We start from the raw sequence: 17,261 nt of genomic DNA on the forward strand, positions 1-17,261 counted from the left end.
TCTCAACGATTAAATCGCCATTTTAACAATATAATGGAGTTTGCATCCTGAAAGGGGAAATCAACGCTCATATCTCATCAATAATTCATAGAGTCCGGGATCACGCAGAGGTCAGCAGACGGGCCGAGCGCCGGCCTACTTGGGGCTCCGAGCCGCTGCCGCATACATTAGCGCCGCCGGCCGCACCGCCGTCACCTTCAGCGCTCCTACAGGTTTAGGCCGATTTTTTCCTCCTTTTGGCGAATTTACTGAGACCTAGATTTCGGGCTTCAAGAGGAAGTGGGGGATTCAGGAGACTGGAGAGGATTGGACTTCGGGCCATTCTGGACCTGTCGGACCCCGAATAGATCAGCACGTTCCCAAGTTTTAATCTCTTTCTCTCCCGCTTCTTTCTCCTTCGATGCTTCAGGCGTCCTCTGTCCTATCTGTTCTCTCCCTAAATCTCCTCTTGGCCTCCTCTAGCTTCCCCCCACCCCCACCCCCCGGCCCCCGCTGCACAGCCACGCTCTGGTCTGAGCCTCCCTAGCTGCGGCCCCGCTGCGGCCTCTGAACGCAGCGGCTGACCATGCCTGACCCCCGGAGCCGGAGCCGAGTAGGATAGGGACGAATGTGTCTAGAGAGGAAGGTACTTCGAAGGCCCCAACACCGCTTGCCTAGTCAAGAGATGACCCAGGAAGGCCCGGTGGAGGGGAGTGTGGATTCAGCCTGAAAAAGGAGCGTTTAGGGGAGCAGAAGGGGGAAAGTCCTTGCATGTGGAAACATCTCCTTTTGGGGCCTTGGGGACACGATGGAGCATAAACCCGATATATCGGAGCTTCTGGTTGTCCTAGTCTCTTTTTCTCCGTATATGTGTCTTAACTCTCTCTTTTCTGTTTACAGATCCCCAAGGGTCCCTAGGGAAGGAGGAACAAAATCCTTCTCTGTGGGAGTTGGGGGCTTGGGAGGTGATATTTGGGAGCAAAGGAAAGCGAAAGAGGGCAGGTCGCTACGCGGCCGCTGCATTAGCTGAGGCAGAGGCTGTAACGTCCCCGAGCTGCCAGCAGAGTCCGCCTTAGACCAAGTTCACAGCCAGGCTGGAGCCTTCCAGGCGCCAGCGAGCGGTCCGGCAAGGTGGCCCGGGGCCCGCTGGGTCTTGCAGAGCCTGGACCCTGAGCTCTCTCTCCAGCCTTCTGGGGCCTGGGCCCCCTCCGGTCCCAAGGAACCCTTCCTCCAAGCTCTATCCACTCCTCGGCCCAGAAACACCCTTCTCGGTCAGCCCACTCTATGGCTGCCGTATGTCCTTTCGCCTGGCAAAAGCCATGGCGCCCCCACTCTGGGGGACACAAGAATGGAGAGGGGTGGGTCGTCAGAAGCTCTTCCAGGCATCTAACATGAGAGATGGTGAAAATGCGGGAAGTGGTGAAAAAAAGTCGGAAGTGCAGTTGGCATCTTTTCCCGAGGAGTTATTTAATAATGGAAAAAGATTGACTCCTTTTTCCCAGGTCTAAGGCCCTTAGTGGGGGTAGTAGGCGGGGAGGGGGGGGGCGGGGGGCGGCGGAAGGGGAGTCCGGGGGTAGGGGGCGACGGGGGAAGGGCAGGGAAAATGGTTTGCGCTTGGGTTTCTGCACCCGGAGCGGCAGAATGAGACCCTGGGCGGAGAGGCCAGTGTTATTGCCGGAGGGGTCGCAAAGTTGGAGGGTCAAAAGTTTACAGCGTGCGTGAGCCGGCCGCGGCGGGGGCGGGGTGGGAGAGGGGAGGAGGCTGTGTGTGTGTGAAGAGAGAAGAGAGCAAGCTGGGGATGCTCGAGGTAAGGAAGACTCGTGGGCTCGGGGAGTGGGGTAGCGGCGCTGAGAGCGGAGAGGCAGATATCTGGGGAAGGAGAACGGAAGGAAGAAGTCCTCCTCCCCAGACTGGCTCTGGTGGGCTAGGGAGATGCACAAAATAAAGCGCTCTGGGCATGGCCAATCCTCTACGCAATATTCTTTCCTAAAGATAACCTTTGAGTCGCCATATAAAATTTAATTAAAACCTACCCAGCCGCACACATTTTAAAAATCCAATTACCCACACGTCCTTGTAGGACGTTTGGTGGGGCCAAGGAAGCCTTCCAAGGCTTCCTGATTCCCACCCACACCAGCCCCATCAGGCTTCCTCTAAAGGGGCAAAATAGCTGGATCCCCCAGCTCCTTCTCCCTCCAGGCAGGCTAGTTTTTCAGGGATTCCTAACCCTCAGGTGGGGTCCAGGCAGTTGGAGTCCAGTAACCATGGGCCAGGACTAGAGGGAGTTTAAAAACTCCTATCCCTCCTTGCAAAGTGCTTGAGTTTAAGCAGTTGGATATTGAAAGAAGGTTACCTTAATTCTCTCACTCTCTCCCAAACCTACACTTGTGTGTTCTTTCAGAATGCCTCTCTTCCTGTTTCAAGGAGGGAGGGAAAATGAGAAGGAAAAATACTGAATGGCCTCACAGAGATCTTTCTAACTGGCGACCTGAAATGAACTTTGAATCTATGCATTAGGCTTAGCTCATAAGTATAACGCTTAGAGACACCGTAATTATAACACCAGGACATATGCTTATTTAGGATCTTTAAATGACTGTTTGTTGCATTATGAGATGTCATCGTTCTCTTCTAAGCATTTCATATTGGAGGTGCTCTCTGGGTGTTTGTCCTGCCAGAAAAAAAGGTAATTTGAGAGTTTTCATATCAACGCCTTTTGAAACATGGCCAGAAAAGATAACAAATCAATTTGACCCCAGTTTTTTTATTTTATTTTAATTAAACCAATTGGGTATGGGTCCTCCTTTCTGCTTGGCCTTCAGGCAGATTTTTCTGGGGAGTCAGGCCAGGAGGGAATTCCTGGGTTCCAGAGGAAGGAGAGGTCAAAGCCTGAACTCAAGAATCTATTTCTATCTGTTCTTAGTCTCTTCCCCTCCACTGCAGGACAGAGTGTTAGCAAGTTGATAGTTTTGTGGAGTAGAATGGGTCCTGGGCTTGGTGGGGCCTCACAATTGGGAATGGGAGACTTCTGCCATCCCAAGCCAAGCTGGGTGCCTTGGGATGCTTAGTCCCAACCTCCCCAAACTAGGGGGATACCCCTTTGGAGACACTGGCCTGAGACTCGAGCTGGGTGGAGGGGTAATCACCTGATCTACTTCTGCTGGTTGAAATGTGTTGCTGGCATGCCACCAATTTCTAGTCCTGTCCTGGAGGGATAAACCAAAGAAAATCTGAGTATTTTAAGCACCTCTTTGATTCGTTCCTGAACCTCCTGGTGGTGGTTCAGGCAAAGAGTTATAGCATAGATGAGAAGTAATTTTAAATAAAAATGGAGGTGGGGAGGATACTGTTTGATTTTTAAAGGAGAATTAAAGCATCTGAAAGCCAAGTCCCCAGGTTGGACCAGTGCAGTCCAGCCCTTCTCTCAGGATTCTATCTTCCCCAAACACGCTGGCCTGTGGACTAGATCTCAGCACCAGGAGAGCTTCCAGTTCAGGCAGAAATGGGGATCTCCCTGGCACTGAGGGGCGGAACAAAGCAGAGTGTGCAGTTGAGTGGGAATACAGGCCCTGTCAATGCGGCCATTTATAGGGGTTCTGGCTCAAGTCTGCTCTCTGGGACCCAGATCCCCACATTTCCACTTCTCCAGGTGCTGGTCTCCATCACGGGCTGCAAAGTGAACCCCTGTAGAGTTCTACCCACTCTCTCTTTGCCCCCAGAAGGAAAGCTGACAAAAAATATTGAAATGATGGAATATCAAAGTGGGGGTGGACCGGCTGAGTCCCTATTCTAGTGGGACTTTGGCGGGTAGGAGTTGGGGGGAGGGACGGGAAGGTTCTGGCAAAAAGTAGAGCTAGAGAGGATGAGCTGAATCAAATTCCTTGCTCTGTCATTTTTCTCCCAAGTAATGACCTGCGCAAAATTCAATATGACCCAGCGAACTGCGCGAGCGTATTATAGTAACTGCCTGCTCTTGGGGGAGGCCCGAGAGGGGGTGAACCGCAGGTCACGGCGTCTAAAAATTATTAAAATGTTCGAGAGCCTGGTGACGCGCCTAGCTGTTTAACAAAGACTGCCAAAGTATGAGATTAATACGAAAACTTGCACTTCAAAAACAACACACCAAAAAAAAAAAGTCTTGTTCCGGCCACCAAGGGGGCCCCGGAGCTCCTCTGCCCGCCGCGGCGGTTCGGTTTTCCGAACACACAATAGTGGACGAGAGCGAGCTTGTCGGGGGCCGCGCGGGCCCGCGAGCGGGCCGGCGGCCGGGAGGGCGCGGGGAGCGGCTCGGTGAGTACTCCCGCCCGCGCCCCTCTGGGCCTGGCGCTCCTCCGGGCCGCTGCCACGCGGGCCGCCCGGGGGCTCGCCTCCCCGGCCTGCGAACTCCCTCCTTCGCTCTGTCCCTCCCTCCCCGCCGACAAAAGGTAGCGGTGGTGGCGCGCGCTGGACACGCCCGGGACGGCGGAGGGCCTGAGCAGCGAGAGGTCACTGCGGCAACCTGTGGCTGCCGGGAGAAGGCGGCCGGCGGGCCAGCGAGCCACCGGGAGCGCGGGGGAGGTGGCTCTGAAATCGCGCGGAGCCTTGGCTTTTTCTTTCTTATTTTTAGTATGCGTATTGATGTTAGTGGTCTTCGCGAGTGGAGGGGAGAGGCAGCCTCCTGCTCTGGCCAACCTCGTCTCGAAAGTCGCTGATAAACCCAGTCCTCCACCCCTCGCGGCGGGACTGGCTGGGGTGGGCAGTGCGACCCCTCGGTGGGATGGGCAGGTGGCGGCTCCCAGCGCACAGAGGAGAAAAATCTCTGCGCTGTGTCCCCAGGATCAACCCCACAGGCTCTGCTTCCCACCCTCCCTCTTGGGGTGCTTGGGGGCACCTGGACTCCATCTCTTAAGAAAGTGTAGAGCAGCACAGAGGCCCTCTCCCAATTCTGAAAAGTGTATGAGTTGGACGGGTTTTAGGGTGGCGAGTTGAGAAGGACAGGAGGTATGGGGTAGGGGAAGTGGTCTGGCCAGCTGGAATGGTGCCCCTGACTAAAGTGGCCTTTGACAAGACTAGGAAAGGTCCTTGCTTGACGCTGGGGGGCTAGTGGTGCATCTGTCCGCACATTTTGTCTGTGGGTCCAGGGCCAGGTGCCAGTCTTCCTGAGTGCCCAAATGGAGGTATGAAATTACTTACTGGACCCTCTCGGCAAAAATAACTGCAATATTATTGTGTGTGTGTGATTTTTCAAATATAGGTGTCAGTGTTAGAAATCAAGCTTAGAAGCCAAACCTGGCAAGCTAGATTTGGGATAAAAAATCAGAGTCTCTGGACTCAGTGGCTAGTAGGTGAAAACTCCTCCTACCCACATGCAAGGGTCCCAGGGCTGGGTATGGGCACAGACCTTTAGAGTGTGGTGGTTAGAGGGTTGTTTTTTGTTTTGTTGATGTATTTATTAAAGAAAATTTTATTATATCACTAGGGATGCAAATATTCCTCAGACCTGGAGCGATGAGTGAGGAGTCTGGGTGGAGAAAAGGTTCTGTGCACCCTTCCCATCACCCTCTGAAGGCCCTTAGCTTTCACAGTCTAGGATGCCATTCCCTCCATCCCCAGTCTCCCAGCTTAGTAAATTCGGAGGTTACTGGCAGCCTCAGGAAGTCCCTTTGAAACTCCAGATCCCCCAGGTTTCCCAGATCCCCATTTAGGTCCCATTGCCAGCAACCCTAGCAGGTGGCTGAATAAGCAAGTTTAGATGAAGAGAGCCTGCCAGGAGCTAGGGAGGTGGAGGAAATGCGACTCCTCCTCACACTTCAGCTATCATCCCCCTTTCCTGGCCCCAGGAGGTATGGGAGGTTGGGAGGGGCCGAATATCATCTGGCTGCATCTTTTACGGTTCCTCCTCACCCTCTATTCGGAAATGAAACGCCTTTGATCTTTTTCTCAGGTTGTAAACGGAATTGCCCGTCATTAAATATCTGGGGCCCCATCTGCTTGGTCTCCCAGCATTTTTCTTTACAGCTGTTTCTCTTTTTACCATTGAATTTTTCCAAAAGGACTTTTATGACACCCCCTTCACACCCAGCCGCCTATCCCTCTTCCCTTTGCTGAGAGGCCCCTTGGAAAATATCTAGATTTTCGTTTGATCACAAACTAAAGGCTGCAGAAGAACACGGAGTTGCCGATTGGGGTTTTGTTTTTCTTAAAAAAAAAAAAAAAAAGTCCTGGGGGAGGGGAGGGGCTGGAGGGCACCCAGAAGGGCCTGATTCTGACTATGCCGCAGCCTCAGGATGACCCTTCCTCCTTTTGTGCTTAGCTAATGTTTACATCTCATAATTCATGCACTGCCGCAGAGATGCACAGCAACCCCAAGGTTCGCGTCCCTTTGTGGAACCTGCTGTTTCTGTTTCTCTCTAATAGAAGAGGAAGAGGGTTGAAAATCTTGTAATCCCAATAATGGACACACAGTGCCTTTTCCTGCTCCCAGAGCTCAAAACTAGGGGGAAAAAGAAAAGCAAAGCACTGAAACCATACCCCAAACGAAGGATGCGCGGAAAATAGGAGGACTGGAAAATTTCTGGGCCAAGAAGATCTGTCTGTCTTCTGTATATACCCTGTAGATCCGAATTTGTGTAAGGAATTTTGTGATCACAAATTCGTATCTAGGGGAATATGTAGTTGACATAAACACTCCGCTCATTTTTTTTCTGAAGACAAAATTTTTTTTCCTAAATGAGGACCATCCGGTGATACGAAGACTCCTTTTTCTTTCTTCCTTTTTCTTTTTCTCCCTCAACTGGTTAGAGATGGAGGAATCATCTACCTGAAATCTACCCATGCCTGCCCTTGGGAGCCTTAGTCCTTTTTCACTTATCTTAAAAGGTTAATGTTGTTGCTGATGTTTTTATTTTGTCCTTTCCCTTTGGTCCAGCTATTCCCTATTTTGGGTGCAGGGAGGCTTCACTGAAAATCTGGTAAAAATGACTATTGTCTTCAGTGTGCAAAGGGAAAGGAAATTCACTTTTCAAACGGATGCAGAGGTCGCCTTTCCGTTTGGGTGCAGAACAAGATGCCCTGGAAACACGCGATTACCAAAGGGTGTTATTGTGTGGGGATCACCCAGACTCCTATCCTTAGCATCACGAGGATGTGAGATTTCTGCTCGCTGCTGAGGCGCGGCATTAACGGCAATTAGAACATCTCGCCGCTGCGGTTAGGCTTGCTCCGGTGTTTCTGGAATTAGCAAATTGCTATTCAACGTGCTCTCAGAAGTTGGAGGTTTTTTACTCCAGTGTTCATGTTCCGTGTGGGAAACCAACTCGTTTCTCCCGGCTTGGGCCGCGTGGGATAATGGGAGGAGTGGAGAGGAGAGGGGAACAGACGGACTGACTGACACAGCCAAACTAATAGCGCAGCTAAATGCGATTTGGAAGGCGAGGTCTCCCCGAATTAGTGCATGAATTTCCTATCGATCCGCCCGTGGTTCCATTCATCTCTGACAAGTCCCTCCGTACACCCGCCTGGTTGCTCCGACGCCTCTTCTTTCACTCACTACCCCTCCCCGTGCGGCTGCAGAGAAAAGGCCCACGCTTGATGCCTCGTTCCCCTGTGTGTGGGTTCTCCTCTCCAGGCGGAGCCCCTAGTCCGCCCCTCACTTAACTTCCCTGCTTAGACGCTGGGTGCAGATGCTACATACCCCCATCGATAAGAGGGGCCAAGACCCTAAGGGAGGCCTGGGGGAGGGAGGCAGGACGGGAGGGGCCACATTCAGAGCCCCAACTTCTGAGGGGATCCAGGGATTGCGCTCCGCCCAGCGCCCCAACAGGCCCTTAGGTGGCAACCTGCTCACTCTCTCTCTCTCCCTCCCTTTCCGCGATCCCGGAGAGGCGAGGCGAGGCGAGGACGCGGTGGCCCCGCAGGAGCCCTATGTAAATCCTGGTGTTGGGTGGGTAGGGAGGGGGGGGTGGAGAAGAAGGGGAAATAAACCTCTTTGGCTGGAGTAGGGTCCGGGTGAGCAGATTTCCTTATCCGGGAATCGCAGGCGGGGCGGCCATTGGCTCCGAGGATCACGTGGGCCCCTAACTTTGTTCACTTGACAGTAAGTAGGAGGGCTTTCGGAAACAGGAAAACGAGTCAGGGGTCGGAATAAATTTTAGTATATTTTGTGGACAATTCCCAGAAATTAATGGCTATGAGTTCTTTTTTGATCAACTCAAACTATGTCGACCCCAAGTTCCCTCCGTGCGAGGAATATTCACAGAGCGATTACCTACCCAGCGACCACTCGCCGGGGTACTACGCCGGCGGCCAGAGGCGAGAGAGCAGCTTCCAGCCGGAGGCGGGCTTCGGGCGGCGCTCGGCGTGCACCGTGCAGCGTTACGCGGCCTGCCGAGACCCTGGGCCCCCGCCGCCTCAGCCGCCGCCCCCGCCGCCCCCGCCACCGCCCGGGCTGTCCCCTCGGGCTCCCGCACAGCCGCCGTCCGGGGCCCTACTCCCGGAGCCGGGCCAGCGCTGTGAGGCGGTCAGCAGCAGCCCCCCGCCGCCTCCCTGCGCCCAGAACCCCCTGCACCCCAGCCCGTCCCACTCCGCGTGCAAAGAGCCCGTCGTCTACCCCTGGATGCGCAAAGTTCACGTGAGCACGGGTGAGTGCGTGGGCACCCCTTCCCCCTCCCACCCCCGGCGCTTTACACCAAAGGGACCTCAAGGCATGGGGGTGGGGGGAGCTAGGGGAAGCCAATTGTCCCCGCTATAAACTCGCCATTGCCGGAGATTTACGGTCGCCTGTTTTCAGAGCCACATAATTACATCCCCCATAAATTTTTATGGCCTGGTGGGCCCCGCGCCTTTGAAGTAGGTTCCCCATCCTCTGCCATTCTCACCAGCGACTTTTTCGCCAGGGAGATGCAGTCTCAGTGAAGTTGGAAATTGGGGAGGGGTGTGAGAGGTGGGGGAGGAGAAGGGGGAGGAGGTAATCTGTATTTAAGCGGAGAGTTGAGTCAACTCCCAGTATTTATTTTTTCCTTTCTTTCCTCTAGTCTGGCTTCTTGGCTAGTGGGCAAAAGTTTTTACTGGGGGCAGCACTACTTGGAATCGGAACATTGAGGGTTGGAACTAACAGAAAGGTTTAGGGAAGCCCCCTCCCTCTTTCACCCTTCATTCTCCCATCTCGGGCCCCAGGCCAAGTAAGGGGAGAGATGAGCGATTAAAACCTTGTGAAGATTCCTCACTCCTCCCCGCCCCCTCCCCAAACAACAACGTCGTGACCGCACAGTCGTCCTAAACTTAGAGGTCTCTTTCTCCTCCTGGGGTCCCGCTTTCTCCTTCGTCCCCACCCCCTCTGGAGGAAGAAGAGGTGGCGGGAGAGGGAGGGAGACATTGCGTTAGCTGGAGGAAAGGGCTCCCCTCCTCCCTTTCGGGGCAATAAAACTTTCTCTTTCTCCCTCTCTCCGTGTGTGTCCAGTCAACCCCAATTACGCCGGCGGGGAGCCCAAGCGCTCTCGGACCGCCTACACTCGCCAGCAGGTCTTGGAGCTGGAGAAGGAATTTCACTACAACCGCTACCTGACACGGCGCCGGAGGGTGGAGATCGCCCACGCGCTCTGCCTCTCCGAGCGCCAGATCAAGATTTGGTTCCAGAACCGGCGCATGAAGTGGAAAAAAGACCACAAGTTGCCCAACACCAAGATCCGCTCGGGCGGCACCGCAGGCTCAGCCGGAGGGCCCCCTGGCCGGCCCAACGGAGGCCCCCCCGCGCTCTAGTGCCCCCCTTGCGGGAGCCGCGAACCTCGGGGCGGGGGTGGGTTGCGAGCTCGCGGGTGGTTGGGGGAGACGAGGGAGGGGACCCTGGGGCATGGGCCCGAAAAAGCCTACCTGCCCTCCCCCCACTTTGTCTATTTACACGAATAAATGCGGAGGAGGGGGGAGGGGAAGCTTTATTTATAGAAATGACAATAGGGAGCCGGGTGAGGCCCCCCAGAAGCAAGGTTCAAGTCTCTTGCTTTCTTCCTTAAAAAAAAAAAAAGAAGAAGAAGGAAGAAAGAAAAAGACAGAAAGAGAAATAGGAGGAGGCTGCACTCCTCATTTTCAGCTTTGGCGAAGATGGATCCACGTTTCATCTTTAATCACGCCAGGCCCAGGCCCATCTGTCTTGTTTACTCTGCCGAGGAGAGGACGGGCCTCGGTGGCGACCATTACCTCGACACCCGGCTAACAAATGAGGCCCGGCTCGGCCGCCGCCGCCTCTGCTGCTGCCGCTCTTGGAAGACAGTCTGGATTTTCTTTCTTTGTCCCTCATTCCTGAAACCCAGCGAAAGCATCCTCTGACTGCCAGATAGCACAGTGTTTTGGCCACGGTAACAAACACGCGCACACAACCTCCTTCCCCCTCCATGCCCGTTCACCCCCCTTCCACCTTGGGGCCGGGGTAGGGACGACAGGCTGGGGACAGGTGGACGTAGGGTGCCTTGGCTGCGCAGGAGCAGGGCAGGGTAATTGAGTCCGAGAGAAAAAGATGACCCAGAGACCGGGAGGGCCCTCCTTTGGAAGGTCAAGCCATGCCTGGCGGGGTGAGAGGCCAGTTGCCTTCTGGGAGCTGGACACAACCCTCTCCCCAATCTAGAGTTGTGCAGTGGAGGCCTTTTCTCCTAGATTGAAAGTGAATGTGAAACTAGGCAATAAAATGCCCTTCCCATCTGGGAGATAAGGTTACAGAGACCTCTCCCATAGTTTATCATTGTTGCATTGATGATGATGATGATGATTATTAATTATTATTATTATTATTTTATGTCATGTGCGTCTGTCCTCTCTCCTATTCTCTTTCTGACATTCCAAACCAGGCCCCTTCCTAGTCCTGGGGCTGCTTGAGTCTAGAACCCTTCGTTGGTGTGAAAATGTGTGTCATGTACAGAGTGACAATAGAAATAAATGTTTGGTTTCTTGTGATCAGCACGGCGTGTTTTTGTTAAAATCTTGATGTAAAGATGCAGACCAATGCCACCCAGTGTATATTTTAAGTACCCCAGTCCATTCGGCCTCACATTTATGTGGTTGAGGAATTTTTTCAAAGGATCCAATGGGAATTTCTCTCAGAGGATTGCAAATTGTGGTAGCTGGTGTGTTTTCCTTTTGGGGTGGGTGTGTTTTGTTTGGGGTTTTAAATTTTTTCCCTGTAGTCCAAAAATGGATTGAAAGGACTGGGAGGGCTGACTCCAATCCCTAATGGGGAGAAAATGTTTCATTGTAGGACACAAGAGGCTTAAGTATGGCAAAAGCTTTCATATCGTGATTTATTTGTCATAAGCAAATAAAATGCGGTTAAAGCTGTCTCTTTCTAGACAGACGGCTCTTTGCTTATTAAAGTTGCTAGGGAGGATTCTGCGCGGCTGGCCTCTTTCCTCCCTGTAAGAAGGTATCCTTTTCCTCTGAGGTGTTTAAGGTTTTAATGAGTCTAATTTTTTGCACAGATGTTTCTGGGTGTTTGCAGGTTTTCAGAGTATTTTTATATTACAAAGGAGCTAGCCAGGGCCATAGCTCAAACTCTGACAAGCAAATAGATAATCAAGAAGACAAATGGCCTCTTTTGTGAAGCCCTGCTCCTGTATTAATTTTCATTTTCTTTCTCATAGAAAGTATCGAAAGTATGACTGGGGACCAAATAGCTTTCTGTCTCTGAGGTCCCAGTCACCCCTAGAATGGAATGGGGGAAGGGGAAGAGGGCGCAAGTGACCCTCAGAAGCTCTGGGGAGGCTTGGGCCACTTTGGGATCAAGCCCAAGAGAAGTTCTAAGGCTCTGGTCTTGGACTCTGGTCCTGTGGTGGCCCCAGGTACAGCCATCTTGCCCCCCAAAATTTCAGGGCTCTGGAAAGCAAATGCAATTCAAAGTCGTTTTACAGTCCCATCTGCCTTCAGAAAATAAAAATAGCCAATTCCACCAGCGCGTTTTACTGTTATTTCTTTTGCATTTCTCCGGTGTGCAGCTCCCGGGTGTTTGAGGCTGGGTAGGGCCCCGGGACAGACTGGCCTGGGGTCCACCACACGGGAAGGGGTGTTTGAACCGCCTGTTTCAATGCTGTGGGGAGACTCATAGCAAATCGCCTGGACCTGGAGGTTGAGAGCGGAGCTTTGTTTTCAGTAGAATCGCTGGTGTGATGTTTAGCTGCCCAGGGATGCAGCCGGCCTTCCCTTCTAGAGGGGGAAAATAGTTCCTAAAAAGCATATTCCACCTCCCCCCCCAGGAATGTCTCTATAGAACCAAATCAAAGCTGCCCTTAGGAAGGTATGAATAGAATAAAAAAAAGATTTCTATGGAGCTTAAAGTTCACAGCCATTCTGTGTAGACAAGAGCTAAGAAAAATGTGAGAATTATACAGAAAACCATTAATCACTTCTTTTCTTTAAATACGTATCCTCTCTCCTTTGTTATTATTCAACAGCAAATCTCCGCAGACCGGCTGTTGGGGGAAAAAAGTGTTAGCCGCCACTCCCGGATCTGCAAGGGGGAAAAAATTTGGAACCATAAAGTTGAAAACTTTTTTCTCTCAGTTTGGAAGAAGCTGTTCGTCATGAATGGGATCCGTGGAGTTCAGGCGAGAGGAGGCGAGAGGCGCAAAGGTAACAAAGCCCCCGCCTGGGTTGGCTTTTTTTTTTAATCGTTTTATGAGCTCTTTTTACAAGGGAAAGAAGAAATACTCTCTCGCCTCCTTCTTTTTCTTTTTCAACTATCTTCACAGGGTTTTTATGGTGGATGCTTGGTCCGGTTTTGATGCCTTTTATGATGACAGATGCTTGGGTCAGGGACTGACACCTGGAGAGTGTTTGATCTGACTGGGACTGAGGTGTTAGGGCCCCAGAAAGCCCCCAGAAAAGATAGGGAGGCAGTTCAGAAGTGCTTTCTGGTTTTAGAAAATGTAGCAGGGCCTGGGGAGCCCCAGAACATGTGTGTGTGTGTACTGAGCTGAGGTGCACATGTGGCCTGTGGGTTCCATAACTCTGCTTGTCTACTCTGGGGCTGGTATCCCACAGGTCTGTTTACCGGTGAGTTGCTGTCACTGCTACCTCCTGGAAAAATGGAAGGCAGCTTTTGGATGAAATGCCCCAACCTCGGAGTGGGTATAGGTGGATGTCTTCAGTTTTTCTTTTTGTGTCTAGCTTGGGGTTCTAGACAAATATTTGCCACTCTCTGGAGCAGGAAACTGTTCTGCTTGCAGGCAAGGTTCGTTGACGCCAGAATCTTCCTCTTCGACTCTGCCCCCTCCCTTTTTCCTGAAGGCGCAGAGTTTAGTTTGCTTTCCTTTTGCTCTCTTGGTTTGGGGGCTCTGTTCCTCGCTCAGGGGCCCTGCTTCTAAGGGTGAAGGAGCCAGTAGGCTCTGCCTCAGACCAGAATGTGCTGGCCTTTTTTCCTTGGGACTCACTGAGGGTTTGGAAGTAGGAGGCCGGCAGGAGAGAGAGTTCATGGAGAGGCCACGTTTTCTAGGCGATTAGCTCAGTATTAGAACCACAAAATGACCTCGGAAGCCCCTTGACCTCTCTGAGACTGGACATTGTGTTGGCTCTTGCCTCCTGCCCAGAAGGGAAAGTCACACCTCTGCAGCGAGGGTTCCTTGGGCCGTTGCATGTCCCATCTTCACCCTCCATTAGACTCCAACAGTTTTGTTTTTTTTTTTTTCTATCTTGAAGTTTCTGGATTATTTTTCTATTACAGTCCATTGAAGAGAAAATGCGCAAAAAAAAAAAAAAAAAAGCTCAGATGGGGGAGGGAAGTAGGGTGCTGGTTTCTCTTTCTGTGCAGAGCTCCTTTCCTCAGGCAGATTCACACCACCCCCCCATCCATGTCCAGTTCACCCCTCCTCCTTTCCTGTCCCTTTGGAGGGGCTGAGGGAAGAAAGACAAAGGGAGACAGATATGAGAGGTCCAGGGGCTTCAGAGGGCTAGGGGAACAAGCCCCTGGGTCCTAAGGAGAGAGAGGGCCCCCGTTGTGGTTACTGTCTCTTGAGGTCTGTTCTCCAAATCCACAGATTCTTGACCCATTTTCTGAAGTCCCTTTGTTTAGGAAGCTATTTCTATAATCACTGTCACTCCCTTCCCCATTCTCCAATCCCACCCCAGCTACTCACAGTGCCCACAGAGTACCTCCCCACCAAAGGAGCAAGAGAGATGGGAGAAGGGTCAGTGTAGGCTGTCTGATCATTTTCAGGGACAGCTGTGCCATGTTAACCAAAGTTTCCAACAACTTTTAAGAGATGCATGGAGCATTTGCTAAGATGTGAACTCAACAGAGAGCCTTTCCAAATCTGAATTCTACTTGCTGTATCTTAAAAAAATCTATACCAGCAGCCATCCTCTTAGGAGGGGATAGAAACAAAGAGAGAGACAGACAGATTCCAGCTGGGAAGAGGAAATGTTCCCTTGAGTTAAGACTAGGAGAAACAGAACCTTGCTGGGATATATGTGGGATGTTGGTTTGCATTTTGTAAATGGTCTCCTGTGTCTTGGGGACTGTCTCAGACAAGCAATAACTGGCCTGGCGTTGGTTGGCAGCCTCTCCTTTGTCCCTGGGTGGCTTAACAAGTGCAGGGGCTGGTGGCCTTGGTAAGAAAAGGGAGCCAGCAGAAAGGCAAGCTGGACTCCTGAAATGAAAATATTTGGGACTCAGGGGAGATGTGCACCTATAACTCCTCAGAGCAGATAACCAGTTGTGAGCCCTCTATAGGCTCAGGTGACGAAGATCTAGTCACCTGGGTCTTTACAACCTACTTTCTGCCATGTGAGGATTACAGGTCCATCAAAGGAAAAGAGAAGGCTGGGGTTCCTTCAAACAGGACCTGAGGGACTTTCCCACCACCGTCGCTGCCAGACCCCCAACCTCTGTAGAGCTGAGCGCTGCCGGCAGGCTCCCCAGCCCCTTGGGCTCACCTTCTACAATTCTAGCGGCCACCTCTATCCTCCGAACCTTTGGACCTCTCTTCATCCAGTTCGTCGGCCCTCCCCACGCTCCCTCCTCTTTGCACCCGCCTGGGCAAAGTGGGGTTGCCCGACTAGCCTGTGCCGGCCGCCGCTGGGGCCGCCCCAGCGCCCGTGGTGGGTCTCCCATGGAAGCGGCGGCCCCGGGAGGGGGGTCTGGTTGGAAAGCGGAGTTGGGAAGTTTCCCAGCGTGAGTTGAGCGCTGACGGATTTGTGATCGGCCATAAAACCGGCGCGTTCAGATTCGTAAATCAATCTCGCCTTTCTCACAGTATAAACGTTCGCTTTATCGGCAGCAAGAAAGCTCTCTGCTTGCGCCCCGGCGCTTGTTTATTTGAACATGGACATTCCCAGGATCCGAAAAGAGTGTGGGCATTTGAACAGAACCTGCCTGGCGTGCCTCCGTGTTACCGGCTTTTCTTTAGCTCGTTCTTAAAATGAATTTACCAGTTTTGAGATTGGTGTCTTACCATGCTCCCGCATATTCTCTCCTCTCTTCTCTGCTACCCCCGCCCCCGCCCTCTATTTTCCTTTTAGACTTTAGTGGCCTGCTTTTCTTGGGGGGAGGGCAGTTTTAATGGATTTCTCTGGCCAGGACCTTGCAGGGAGTTGCCCTCGCTGGAGCCGGGCGCGCGGCTGAATTCAATACCAGTCTGGGTTTTGTATCTGCACAATCAAAGCCGATCACCCCCCTACAGAGCCCGGGCCCGCCGGCGCCCCACCCGAGCGTTAAGAGCGGTATTCTTAGGGGACCAGGCCGGCCCAGTGCTCTGCCGGGGGCCCGCGCCGCCGCTCCCGCTGGACCCAGACACCACCTGGGTTGGTGGTTTCTTCAGGGGTGGTGAGGGCACCTGGGTCTTCAACCTTCTCCCCCTCGAGTCGCTTTTGGTTGAGACCCCTCCAGATAAACCGCTGGCGGCTCCTCGGCCCCCTACCCCCGCCCCAAACCACATCTGTTCTTCCTTGTCCGCCGGCCCCTGCGGCTGCCCCAGAGCTGCTGAAGATAAGGCTGGAAGTGTGGGCTGGACGAGGGGCTCCTTCAGGAATGTCTTCTCTGCTTCCCTTTGCAACCCCATCCCACACCGTGGCCAAAGACTCCGATTCGATTCTGGGACTCTGGTCATATCTGGTCTGCTCCTTCTGGCGCCAAGCTGTATGTGAAGGTTTGGAGGGATGTTTTGTTTTGTTTATATCTGAGATGAAGAAGTCTGTGTGTGTTTCTGTCTCTAGGCAGAGGGGATGGATTTCTTCTATCAGCACTGGTGTTTAACCCCTCAATATGAAACCCCTCATCTTTTTCCTATTGATCTGTCTCCATTGTGTGCTGGGGGGCCGGGTACTAACACCTGGAAAATAGGAACTGGGCTGTCAGGCCAACTTCAAAGCCTCTTTCTTCCCTCTGCTCCCCTCCAGTTCAAACCTCTAGCTGTCTTCACTGGTGTGTTGTGGGTGGGGAGTGACTGAGGCAGGGTGTGACATAAGTATCCAGAGATTAAGCGCCCACTTCTTTTGTGTAGGAATCTTCTTACTCCAGGTCTTTGTCTCTAGAGCGTATTCTCAATAGAATTTGGTTCCCTCTAACAGTAACAACACAAGGAAAAAAAGTCCCCCTTGTGGTTACTCTCAACTCTGGAAGCTCCTAAGTCATCTCTTCACCCTGTCCCCTTTCTGCCCTTTCAAAAGGTACCACAAAAGATTTTTTTAAAAAGAGAATCAAAGCCAGAAACCCCCTTCTTTATACACATATAATCTGGATCTATGAAATGTTTCTTTTGAAGCTGGTCCCTTTAGAAATTTTGTTGGTCATTTAAGGAAGAGGGGGAGTATGCCCCACTAAAATATCCTAGGAGTAAGGGTAAAATAGAGTTGGGGAGAATGTTAATGTTAAAAGGATGTAGAGAGAGGAACTGGATGCTGAGAAATCCAGGGGCTTGGAGAAGGACTCTGTGCCCATCCCACCCCACCCCCCGAGACGCCCCTGCAGACTATTTCTGCACCTTCACAAACTAAGCAGAAGCAGGAGGAGAAGGGAGAGAGGAGAGGTGGGCTGTGGGTAAGTGTGTGTCTGGGGGGGATGCTGGTTAGGAAGTGTTAGAAACATGCTGTTAGAAACAGCAGATACAGATATGAATGTGGGAAAGAGAACTGGCTACTATTCCATTGGTGGGTTGGGGGGAACCTATTTCGCAGGAAAATTTCTCCTCCTGAAGGGGAAGGTCATAGTGGTCCTTTGAGCCTGAAATCGAAAGACCCCCTTCCCCCTCCTGGTCACGTGATTCATTAAATAATTAATGCCGAGGTTGCAGAATAGATATGTATTCGTCAGGAAAATCACAGGCTCGGTC

The 17,261-nt window shown here is 52.3% G+C and overlaps 2 protein-coding genes across 3 annotated transcripts in view; both read left to right on the plus strand.

Annotated features, from left to right (window-relative positions):
* HOXB3 (homeobox B3) overlaps positions 1–17,261 on the plus strand; it is a 54,934-nt gene that overhangs the window by 18,281 nt on the left and 19,392 nt on the right. The window contains exons 1-2 of one of the 2 annotated variants that reach the window (XM_061391488.1): positions 10,218–10,307; positions 12,390–12,567. The gene's annotated coding sequence lies outside the window, so the exon portion shown is untranslated. Of the gene's footprint in view, positions 1–10,217; positions 10,308–12,389; positions 12,568–17,261 lie in introns of those variants that run through there. The other variant, XM_061391489.1, reaches the window with a different exon arrangement.
* HOXB4 (homeobox B4) lies at positions 6,621–10,899 on the plus strand. Its single transcript, XM_061391493.1, has 2 exons — positions 6,621–8,597; positions 9,416–10,899. The coding sequence occupies exons 1-2, from the start codon at positions 8,141–8,143 to the stop codon at positions 9,712–9,714; spliced, it is 756 nt and encodes a 251-aa protein (XP_061247477.1). The 5' UTR covers positions 6,621–8,140; the 3' UTR covers positions 9,715–10,899.

Source organism: Bos javanicus, chromosome 19, assembly GCF_032452875.1.
Source record: "Bos javanicus breed banteng chromosome 19, ARS-OSU_banteng_1.0, whole genome shotgun sequence".
NCBI classification, from domain to species: Eukaryota; Metazoa; Chordata; class Mammalia; order Artiodactyla; family Bovidae; genus Bos; species Bos javanicus.

Excerpts from the sequence above, each read along its gene's own strand:
- HOXB4 (XM_061391493.1), top strand. The coding sequence starts at position 8,141 with ATGGCTATGAGTTCTTTTTTGATCAACTCAAACTATGTCGACCCCAAG. Across the intron at positions 8,598-9,415 it reads CAAAGTTCACGTGAGCACGG|TCAACCCCAATTACGCCGGC; the intron begins GTGAGTGCGTGG and ends GTGTGTGTCCAG.